At 40.3% G+C, this 12,218-nt stretch overlaps 1 protein-coding gene and 1 pseudogene across 14 annotated transcripts in view; both read left to right on the plus strand.

Moving 5' to 3' along the window:
- INPP4B (inositol polyphosphate-4-phosphatase type II B) overlaps positions 1-12,218 on the plus strand; it is a 444,727-nt gene that overhangs the window by 292,377 nt on the left and 140,132 nt on the right. For 12 of the 14 annotated variants that reach the window (XR_009757936.1, XM_061584849.1, XM_061584844.1 and 9 more), the window contains 2 exons: positions 4,200-4,311; positions 9,430-9,502. Coding sequence is in view for 13 of the 14 variants with exons in the window: in XM_061584849.1 (XP_061440833.1) it covers positions 4,200-4,311; positions 9,430-9,502 (185 nt within the window). In the remaining variant the exon portion in view is untranslated. Of the gene's footprint in view, positions 1-2,111; positions 2,225-2,270; positions 2,356-4,199; positions 4,312-9,429; positions 9,503-12,218 lie in introns of those variants that run through there. The other 2 variants (XM_061584855.1, XM_061584856.1) reach the window with 2 other exon arrangements.
- Positions 5,367-5,485, plus strand: LOC133364628 (5S ribosomal RNA; annotated as a pseudogene).

Here is a 12,218-nt window from a genome sequence, read left to right on the forward strand (position 1 = left end):
CTTGCTGGATTCAATGCCTTCTTTCACGTATAGAGCGACTCCGCCACCAATACGTCCTTCCCTGTCCTTCCGATATAGTTTATATCCAGGGATAACCGTATCCCACTGGTTTTCTCCATTCCACCAGGTCTCCGTTATGCTCACTATATCAATGCTGTCCTCTAAGACCAAGCACTCCAGTTCTCCCATCTTGGTTCGCAGGCTCCTAGCGTTAGCGTACAGGCACTTGTAAGCAGTGTCTCTCTTCAAGTGTCTTTGGCACTTGTGGTTAGGCCTGTGGTAATTTTGCTCTTTTGAATTTATATCCTGTGCCCCTGCTCTCACAATGCCTACTTCTAGGCCTACCTCTTTTAAAATTTCATCATTTCTTTGGTTTTTATCCCAGGGGGGATTGCACTATAAATATCTTTACAGGTTGTGTAAATAATAAATATATTTGATAGATGCTTATACAAATATTTCTTCATTTATCATATTTTTGGTTTTTGGTTCGGAATCCTGACTGGTTGTGAGATGCTTAGTTTTCTGCCTTACTCATAGGAATCTTGTAATGGTTGGTATGGTATTACATTTAAGAAATCATCACTGTCTTTTGTTCTTCTTTTTCTATTTGCATTTCATTTACCTTTATCCTCACTCCCTTTCATCCATAGAAGCAACAACAGTGGTTCCATGCGCTCCACTCAACCTTCTTAAACCCACTGATGATTTGCCTTTGTTTCTTGTCCAATAGTGGTAAAAGAGAATTCACATACTGGGCAGTGTGGCTACAATTATTGTTGTTCCTAAGCTGCTGCCTATGAAGGTAGACCAAACCATGTATGTTTTCTCTCTGTCAGTTATATTAACTGGAATTGGTTTGGCTGATAAAGTGAGTTTATAGCAGCCCACAGGGGAGACAGAAAAGGGTAGAGAATATTGTTACTCATTACTCAGACCTCTTTCTGAAGTGAAGGGTCAAATCTGCAAAGAAATTTGGATGTTAAAAGGTAGGGGCAGGGCATTCCAGGCAGGGGGTTGCCAAGATATGGATATCTTTGCAGAGGATTCCTTGTCAAGCTTTACCAAAAACACAATCTAAACCATATCTACTGAGAAGTAAGTCCTATTGAGTTCTATGTGGCTTAGTCCCTTAGTAAGTGTGCTTAAAATTGCAGCTCTTCAGGGGCATCCATCTTTATTCCTGAGTGCTCCCATCTAATCTCCACAACACTAGGCTCCTGTCTTCCTACAGTGGACTTCTGGTGACTGGCCTGGCCTGAGGGCACTTGAACCCTTTTTGCCAGAAGCGAATTGGCTAGATTAAATGTTCCCTACCCAGGCTCCATCTTTTAGCTAAGATTTCTATCTTAATTTCCAATCAGATAAATGTTTTTGTATGAATTGTATGTGCCAATCAACTGTGGTTGATGCTTAATGTATCATGCTTAATGACATCACTTGGACCCGCCCCATGATGTCACTTGGACCCACCCTGTGACATCACTTGGACCCACCCCATGACATCACCCAGGCCCCCCCAAAATCTCAGGGTTTGGGATGCTTCTGACCCTACTCCAGAGCTCTAATCAGTTATCCTTGGCAATGATAACCCACATTGTAACCCACCTTGTAGGGTTAGATGTAGAAAGGCCCTTTCATATATTCATGGATGTGGTTTTTTTGTGCATGGAAGAGTTCTTTGTGCCTAGCATGCATCATGATGTCATGAATTCAAATTAGGGATGAGAAAGGGTTTAAAATCTGAGATTGGTTTTGCTAGGGCTGTGTCATGCCCCCTTCAGAGGATTTGGAGGAAGAGGCAGAGGCAGAGTTGGCAGACCCAGGAGAAGGAACTAGTGGAATCCCTGAGGACACAACTCTGGCTCTTCCCCAGCTGGAGAATGTCCAGGACCTGGCTGAAGCCCCTCAATCGGACTCTGGGTATGGAGGCTCCCCTTCCCCCTGCAGAAAGGAGACACCAGTGAGTAGCACAGCAATGAAGGAAGAGGTCGGGTTGTTTAAGAACAAGCAGCTCTGAGCAGCTGGGAGACTAATCACGGGCACCTGGCTTAGGGAGTCTGTTATAAAAGGCAGTTCATGGCTGCAGCAGATGGCTGACTACAACATTGGTTGTGACCCCTTGCGTGTAACGCTGTTGCTAGCCTCTAGACCTTCAGACTGGACCCCTGGCTTTCTGAACTCTGCTTCCCTACCTGGACAATGCTCTTGGACACTGCTACTGGTTAGTTTGTCAAGCCTTTCTCCTGCCAGCCGGCCTCCATTATCTGCCTGGCCTTGACTGATTTATTGCCTAGCTAACTGCCGGCTGCTTCGTTACTGCTCAGCCCCCAGCCCTGAAGCTGACAGGCTAAGGTATAATACATTTCTGCCCTCATGCCCACAGGGGAAACTACCCTCTCCGTCTATAGCGTTGGCATCTATAGCCTTTGGTATCTGAAGGGCTGCCTTCTCCTGCACAGACTTGCTGGCTTTGTTATCTTCTTTAACAGGCTGTTCTCTGGGTTCAGTGGATGGCTACCAGAGAGCCTCTTTTTTGTAGTGGTACTCAGACTGTGGAACTCCCTCCTGAATTACATGCACATGACAACATTATTATTTTAGGCACCTCATAAATCTCATCCTGTTATCTGGAGCTTATTGCATTTGTTTGTTTTTATGGTTTATTTGCCCCCCTGAACGAGGGCTTCTTGGCTGCTTTTACTTTGTATTGTATTTGCTTTTTAAAAGTTAATTCTCTCTTTTTTTCTAAATTGAAGTTAGCTGCCTTGAGGATTCAGCAATGAGGCAGGGTATAAATCTTTAAAAGCTGGGAGACTAATATTAGAAGCAAACTTTTTTTTAATTCACAGAACAACAAATTTTGGTTCCTAATCCTTGAACAAAAAAATCCTCAAGGCTCTGCAGTAAAAACATACTCTGGCTAGATTCTTGCAGGTTTGGTATATTTGCTAGGCTTCAGATTCAGGCAAAGGTTATACCTGCTATACTGAAGCCATTTTAGGAATTGGACTTGTACTACAGAAAATGGTTTTGCAGGCTATGCCAAGTTGGAAACAACTTCAGTTGTGCAAAAACATAGCGGCAGAATTTTCTTTTATAAATGCATTACTTCTGTTAAATGTATTCTGAAACTGTGAGGACCAAATTACAGTTGAGAGATTTATGAGTCAAGGATTTACAAATCACAATACCAGCTCTTTCAATAATGCATATTAACTGCATCCTTGCAGAGACAGAAGCATGTGTGTGTGCGCACGCGCACATGCATGCATGCACACAGATAAACCTGAACTTCATGGAGATCACAGATTTTTTGAGTGATCCCACCAATGATAAAACAGTAATGACTTTTGGAAGAAGTACAGTCTCCGAAAGCATTGTTCTAAATGTTGAATCTCCAAAAGCAACAACACAGATGTATGTTAGTGCACCTAGGAATTTTTGCAAAATGTCCGCTAACTTACACACAGATCGTGTTGTGCTTGGGCTCAGCATTAGCCCTTGGCATATTCAGGCAGCTGCCAGAGTCAGCGTGCCCTGACATGGCCCCTGGCACTATTCTGGCTGGATTTGACTGCTACCAATCAGGCCTCTGCACCCAGTTTGCCACCAATTTCCCACTATGTAAAGCCATGGAGTACCTGACAAGGCAATGCTTAGCTCCTATAACAGAGTACTGACACTGCTGGTTCAGCCCAAGTAAGGGTGATAAGGTGATTTGTGACAGTGCTGCCAAGGGAACCCATCAGCAGTAAGAGCGCAATCATCCAAACTATGCTAAAGGGTAATTCAAACCTGGCACTGACCCTTGTTGTGTTGGCTTTATGTCATACAAAGTAAAGCAAGAAGCAGTTGGGGGATGAATGGGTCTTGCCTGCTATTGTAAAAGTTAGTGACTAGTTGCTTCTGATAACATTTTTGATTTTTACCATTCTCATCCAAAATTATTATCATAGGCGACAATAATGTGATACAGCATTAAAAGTTCTAAAAGTTAATACTGATACAGCGCACCTGACATTTTGACATTTTGTAAAGTTTCAAAATGTATAGAGAGTAGGTTCATCATTTAAAGAAGCAGTTGCAAATAAGCATTTGTCCTGCACCAGTTTTCAGATTAAAGGAAATTGATTTAATTAATGATACCAACAGAAAATAAATCTCCTCTCCCCCTCTCCCGCATTAATTTTTTTCAGGAGCTCGGATGGTGGAAAAACTTTTGGCACTATAGATGTCAGCCTTGTGAAGATGGGGGAGACAGAGAATGGGGAGGCAGATCATATCACAACAGATGTGCCTGAACAAAAGGTAGGAACCCAGCTCAGTGCACAAATTAAATTAGTATGATCAGATATACCAGATGCCTGTGTATTACCATAGTCACAGTAGACTTTAAATTTGTATTTACCAATAAAAATGAAGGAAGTCCTCCATAGAATACAGCATGACACTGAGTGTTCAACTCTCCAAACTAAAAATACATTGAAATGGATTAGATTTCTATTGCAGAACTTTAACTCGCATTTTGTTAGGACAAAATTACTAATTTTAAAATCAATCAAGACTAAATAGCTTAGTATGAGAGATATTTAGATGGGCTGCTTGGTACCCTGTTTCCCACTTTCCTCAAAGCCTACTCAGTGCAGAAAGTGAGTTTTAAATAACAGCTTTTTAAAGGAAAAACTATAGATTATCTGAGATTCAGTTTTGATAGGAGTGTCTAGGATTCAGATGAAAAATAGTTTTACTTAAGTGCATGGAATGTGGACAGAGTTTCATCAGTATTAAAAACTTACTACACATGCAAAACCCATATGGGAAAAAATCATATATATGCTTAGTATATGGAAAGAGCTTCAGCTGGAGTGGAAGTGTTGCTACTTCTCAAAGAATCCATACAAGGGAGCAACTATGTAAATGCATGAACTTTGGACAAGTTTCAGGCATGACTGAAACTTTCTTGGAGTCAAAAAATCCACACAGGTGAGCAAACCAGTTGATGATGGCCACCTGGTTGGATTTAAAAAGGATTAGATGAATACATGGAGGAAAAGGCTATCAGTGGCTGCTAGCCATGATGGCCATGCTCTGCCTCCATAGATGTGTTTCCAATACCATTTTCTGGAAATTGCAGGAGAGGAGAGTGATCTTTGCACTGCTTGTGGGTGTCCCATGGGCAACTGGTTGGCCATTGTTAAAATAGAATGCTGAGCTAGATGGGCCATTGACCTGATCCAGTAGACTCCTCTTATGTTAAAGGAAAAAGGTGAGAACCAAGAGAGAAGTATTCAGAGAGACCCATGGAATCAAGAAATAGTAATTGGAATAGAAGTGCAGAAAAATGAGTGTGTGTTGTAGTGTGTGCCTATGGCCATACTACCCTGAACACTCCCAATCTCGTCTGATCTCGGAAGCTAAGCAGGGTCAAGCCTGGATAGTACTTGGATGCGAGACAGCCTGGGAATACTGGGTGCCATAGGCTCAGAGGAAGGCAATGGTAAACCACCTCTGAATACCTCTTATCCAGAGCTTGGAAAAGTTACTTTTTTGAACTACAACTCCCATCAGCCCGAGCCAGCATGGCCACTGGAGTGGGCTGATGGGAGTTGTAGTTCAAAAAAGTAACTTTTCCAAGCTCTGCTCTTATCATGAAAACTATGAATATATCCAAAAAAGATTCATAGCGTTACCATAAGTCGTAATTGACTTGAAGGTATATAACAAGTTGTAGGTTGTAGAATGTTATGTGGCGTGTGGGAACAGGAAACCGAAGATAAATCGGGTGCAGACCTCTGGTTGTGCAAAGAGAGAAAAGGAGAGAGGTTTAGTGAGAAGGGTTAAGAAAGAAAAACGTTCAGAGAGAGAGAAAGAGAGAGCAGCATGGTGTCAAGCACACACAGAAATGGGGGGATTAACAAAGACTGAATTCAAAGGAAGTCCTGAGTTAACATTGTAATGAAGCTTCCTCAAGTTTGAATCAGATTGGCCCACAATAAGCCAAGTTATTTCCCCCAAAATTGGGAAATAGCTCAGCTTATTTCTGAGCTAAATGAAATCAACTTCAAGGTCTACCTATCCAGCCTCCAAACCTTCTTCCACCTGCCAGTGACTGAAACCTCCTCCTATGGATGAGATCTATTGGCTGGTGCCTGTTCGAAAGCATTCCATTGACCTAACAGTATCGATTCAAGATTGTTCTTTGTCCGCTAGCTTTTATTGATCCATTTTTTCCTTTGCAAAAAATATTGATATTAATATTGATAATTTTTAAGGAAATAGTATTTTAAAGGAAATATCAATATTTTGAAAGGCAAAGTTGATACATGAAAGGAAATATCAATAAAATTATCATTCTTAATATCAGTATTTTCAAGGAAGATTTAAAAATAACTGTGGAAAATCACTACATAAAAATCCAATCCACAACAATAGAGAATCAGCAAATTAATGGAAAATTCAGTACCAAATCTGAATTGGGTGAAATTCTAGCACATCCCTACCTCCTCCCCACTTCCCTCTCAATCTTTTACCCGGAAGCTTATGCTGCTTTGGAGGCAGCAGCAAGTAGGAGGGAGGGAATCTTCTTTCTCTGGTACATGGTTGGTTTCTCTACACTGTGCCAGATACATCCCCTGCAAAACACAGTTTTCTTACCTTTTACTGACATGTGTGGCATGCTCAGAGTGATTTGAGTAATCCACTTCTGGTTTATTATAACAATAATGTCCCGGCTCCCAACCCAAGAAGCAGACTGAGGACTCAGAGACTGGATTTTTCTGATGAAGCTTTTTTCCAGAAGTCAGTGCAGGAACACCGCATCACACTTTAGCCTTGAATCAGGATACAGAACTGGAGCAAACTAGGCATGTATCGGGATACAACACAGGAACCGACTAGGTATTCCTCAGGAGCATACTAGGTATGTAGAGGCAACAACAGATGAGTTGTCACAACAAATCTAAACAGGCTTCACTACACCTTTATATCATGGGAGGGGGGGTCACTTGTATTGTACCAGTTAATTCTGGCTGATTCTAGCCTGCTCTGCAAGACTGGCACTTCTTCTGGAAGCCGAGAGCATTCCTGAAACTGGCCCTTTCCCCAGCTGCTTCAACCTTGAAGGGATTGCCAGTGTTTTTCTCTGAACTCAGCTTATCACTCTGGCTTGGGTCATTATCATCTGTTTGTTGATGATTAGGTCTGGGCTGGGTGCCATTGATGACTCTTCACTGACCAATTCAGGCAAAGGGGGGGGGTTCTGAGCTGTTCTGAGCCATTCCATTAGCAGTCCCAGAGGCTTCTAGAGGCATATCCTTTGTGTCTTCATCAGTACTGGCAACCCCCTCCTCAACATTCTCCTGACTGGCAGCTGCTGCATGAGTCAGGTGGCTCCTCCTGAGAATACTTCAAGGGAGAAACACACTTGCTGCATGAATCACTGTCTTCCCAGGTTGCTAAAGTTATCAGCCTGAGAAAGCTATGGAGTCTCTGTAACCTGGAGCCTCCAGGCCCTCCCTTCTTGTTACATCCTGTGGCATCATTCATTCTCATACAGCTCTAAGCCTCTACTTTTAAGCAGTTTAGACCTCAAAATAGGATATAAAGAGGGCATCAAAGGGACAATTGCTGGATTCTACACATCTCCAGATAATACGACATTACAATACCTCTGACCCTTTTCTTTCTTACTGTTATCTTCACTCTGAAATCAATTGGCTTCATGGTTGCAGAATACACTGCGGGTGAGATGTCAAGCTTAATAGGAAGATATAATAGAAATTATTGTGAGACTAAAACATTCACCTTGAATGGAGGGGGGGATAACAGTGAAATCCCCTCCCTGACTCATTTGTTTTTCATTGCTACTGCCAGTTTTAGAGGGAGCAGCAGTTTTTTGACATATAGCTTTCTATTTTTTGGGGGGGGAAGGTCTAGGTAGGTATGGCAGGGAAATTAGTTCAGCCAATTTGTGCTTCCTGAATCAATATCCAAACCAAAATAAAACTCTCATTTGAAATTAGCAGGAATCTACATTTTGTGATGCATACAGCTATTCAAAGAATGCATACAAAGATGCATATATCAGAGAAAATAATGTGCAAAATTGCATTCTGTTAATGGAAAATTGCTTGCAAAAATACATATATTAGGCAAAATTGCATATAAAAGTGCACATATTAGGAGAAACACACATGGACATGCATACCAATATTGTGTGAGTGTGTGTTTTTAATAGCAAATTTATGAAGAAATGGGGCAAACTGAATTTAAAATTGGGGGGGGGGAATTGCAAGAAACCAAAACTGACAGATTAATCCATGTTTAGTTCTGGTACTGGTTTACATGTTTAGTTCTAAACTAATCCATGTTTAGTTCTGGTCAAATGACATTTGCTGGGAGGAAAGCTGATGTATTCTCCCTTCCCACCAACCACTTAAATGCCTTCCCTACTTTCACAGCATGTGAATGGGGCTGTGAAAGTGATGTGAGCTTTTTACCAGAGTCTGAGGATGTGGGTAATTTCAGTTCTTCCTGTTTTAGGAAATAAAGCATTCTATTTGATTTAAGATTTGATTTATCTGTGATTGATACAATAGCAAGAAAGTTGTCTTTCTCTCAGTCTCAGACAATTGGTTATCATCTCCGTGCTTCTGGCTTGACACAGCAGCTTATATGTAGGTAAAAGTATAATGTTTTTAAATTGCTTTAAGCAGATTATTTTTCAGACAGTGTAATAAGGTAAATCAGGGCATCAAGCCCAACATGTTGATCCCCAGGATATACTTCAACCATATAAGCGAAGTCACTTTCTTAACATACTTTCTTCAGTGAACAAGAAGGAAGATGTATACGGACTGGAATTAGCATGCTAAACAAGAAAAAGAAAAAAAGAGTTGATAGGTAACAAGTGGAACACAGCATTTTAACAATGAGGGACTGGTGAAAGACTGGTGAAAGATAAAATGAATGCCTACTCAAAAGAACCTTGCTAATAGTCCCTTGGTGGGTTGGAGTGCTTTTGATGGTTGAAATGTTCCAGTTGTACAGTAACAGAGCCTGACAGAATTTCTCTGGGAAAGGTTATAAGCTCAGTTGCTGAACTGCCTTATCATGGTTTTCGATCACCAGGAGGCTTGTAAATGCTGCCAGTTGAATGTACTTAAAGCCCCTTTCAGATTTTTGCACAAAGGTTGGGGATGGAGGGGTGGGACTGCCGTGCTGAAGAGGGGGCTGGCATGCATGCCCCTTGCCTGCTATACACTTTTTATCCTCACATGGTCACCTTTTGGTCTTACGCCTAAAGAGGGCTATAGTAGACTTGCTATGTGTTGTGCCAAGTCCAATATGCACTTCTATATGACTCTGTTAGACTTTATATGGTGAATCCTCTTTTACATTCAAAATGTTTTAACTTTTGTTTTGTAGTGTGCCTTGGTTTATGAGTGTACATATCCAGAAAACACCAGTAGTAGAGACAATTTACCTTTATTATATGCAGGTATGTGTACTAAATCTATCATAGTTGTAGAAATTAATGTTTAACACAATGCTACATGAATGTAATTATGAGAAGGAGCTGTCCCCATGCTCATATGATTTCTAACAAGAATCACTTTGCGAAGCAATGTACATTTTTCAGTGGCTTGGCTCCTGGGTAATAGTCAACTTCAACTTGAATAATATTTCCATAAATTAGCACCATAAAGAGCATTATCCTTTTTGATGATATGTTAATAGAAAATTGTATTCATCCATTAATTGATTATAGGTATTTTTAAATGGCCCTTCAATCATAGCTCCAGGCTGATTTATAAGAATAAAACAATCACAATGTAAATATAAATAAAACATAATAAGCTAAAAGGCCAAACGCATCATAAAACAGCCAGCAAGATTAAAATTGCATCTAAAGAACTTTGGAAAATGGAAAAGGTCTTTCCATGGCACTGAAGAAAAATAACAGGCTATAGTACATGCCAGCTGAACCTCTTTGGGAAGAATGTTCCACAACTGGGGTGCCACCAATGAGAAGGCCTCTCTGGCAACTACCTGTCTCACCTCAGATAGTGGAGATACCAGTAGGAAACCCTTCACTGAAGAATGTAAGTACATTTGAGACAGTCCTTTTAGGTGCATTGGTCCTAAGACATGTAGGGTTTTAAAGATCAAAATCAGTACTATGAATTAGATAGGAAATGGATTAGCCTTTAACATAACACAGTTGTCATGCAATAATGTTCAGTCCCATTCAGTATACTAACAGCTACATTCTACGCTGACTGCTGTTTCTGGATAGTCTTCAAAGACAACTTCACGTATAGCACATACAGGAGTCTTAGACATTAGCAGCAGATAGGTAACTGAGGGCAGGCTATCTCTTTTGAGATGTTGCAACTGGCATACCGGACTAAGCTGGTAAAAATCGAGGTATTTCATTTGACAGAAGCAGGTTGCACCTCTATGGAAAAAGATGGATCAAAAGCATCACCAAGCTGCAAACCTATTGCTTCATGGGGAATACAACCTTGTCTAGCTCAGGATGAACATGACTCCTTTCCATTTTGACTGCTTCACTTTCAGCTTCAATGTATTGGCCAATATACAGCCCATTATTGCAGCCATCACTAAGCTTCTTCCTAGCAGTCAGCTTTAACCTATGTTATAATTTATCTTTTTATCCAGGTGATACAGTGTATATATTTTCCATCTGTTGTGCTTTGCCTGTAATGTCTTTACTTTTGTATATGTATGAAAAAGCATGAATTGCAACAGCAGCTTGGCATACATACAGAGAATTACTATGTTTATACTCAGTATTTTGGTGTCTTAAACTGTATATTATATTTTCAATGCTAGAAGTAGGAAGAAGGGGAACTCATCTCTTGTGGTTTTTAAAACCTTTAAAGCTTAAAGGCCCTTGGCATTATTCTTGAGCATTCTTAATATACAAAGCTCAAGATCCAAGGTGAGTTATAAAGTATGTACAGAGTAAGAATGAGGAATGAATGGCTAATCTCATAGATGATGATCACTATTCCATTTTTATCTCAAGACATTTGGGTTTTACTGCCATTCATGTATCAACTTGGAATCTTAAAATTAAAATAATATCTCTTCTCTACATGTATGCGCTGTGAAAATGTGATCTTTTAAAAAAAAAAATGAAGGAGAGATGATTCCAGGAAGGTTCATGGACATATTAAAGGAAGGAGGTGGAGGGCTTCTGATTATCTTTTTGCTGCTTCTTTCCCAAAACCTATGCTGCCTTCCTTGCTTCTTTCTACAGAGTTCTCCCTAGCAAATACACGAGTAGAGTCAATGATGCTAATGCAGAGCATTATATACATTTCTCTACTCAGAAGTTTTCTTTAAACAGAATTTAATTTCATTTTAAGTAGTATAAATGAGTCATTAGCAATTTTCATGTTTCATGGATCATTGTGTGCGTGGGTAGCAGTTGTGAACCATTAAGCCCTTCAGGAGTGAGTAATAGCAATACAGGTTGCTGGATCCACTTGTTGAATAAGCAACCTTTCAGAGATCAGAAGTAATGGATTGTATTCAACATTAGTTAGAATAGATTCATTGAAATTAATGGACATGACTAACTTAGGTCTATTAATTACAGGTCTACTCTGAGTAAAAGTGAGTTGGATACAATCCAAAGTATTTATTGGAATTATGCAATATTGAGTTTCTGAATCAAAGTTATTCCAACATGTCTTTTAAGCGACTTGTAACCACAGAATGAAATCTTTTGTAGATTTTGACCAATATGTGCCTTGCAGAGAATGCTCATAATAATTAGGGCTTGAGTCAGATACAAGGAGTGAAGAAGTATCTCTCAGTCATTGTAGAGAAACTGTTAGAGAAAACAGTTTGAAATATGGCTGAAATGTACCCCTAACCTGACTCCCCTAGGTTCAGAGACATTTTAAAACTGTAATATGCTGCCATTGGATTGTGACTCAGAAGCCCCTTGTGCTACCTTTTGTGGAATAAAAAGTTTGTTTCAGGCTTTATAAGGGTTTGTGTTTGTTGCATAATTACACTAAGTTGTTCAAACTCAAATCATGATTCTAGCTTTGGTTTAGTCAAGAATCTTTCTATTTAATATTAATTGTGCCTCTCCATTCCCTTGGCTTCAGCCCTTGCTGTTTGCTCTTGGCTGCAGTTCCCCATTAAGGAGGAGAGGGATTAACCATGCACTTGCA

The sequence above is a fragment of the Rhineura floridana genome, chromosome 9, assembly GCF_030035675.1.
Source record: "Rhineura floridana isolate rRhiFlo1 chromosome 9, rRhiFlo1.hap2, whole genome shotgun sequence".
Taxonomy (NCBI): Eukaryota; Metazoa; Chordata; class Lepidosauria; order Squamata; family Rhineuridae; genus Rhineura; species Rhineura floridana.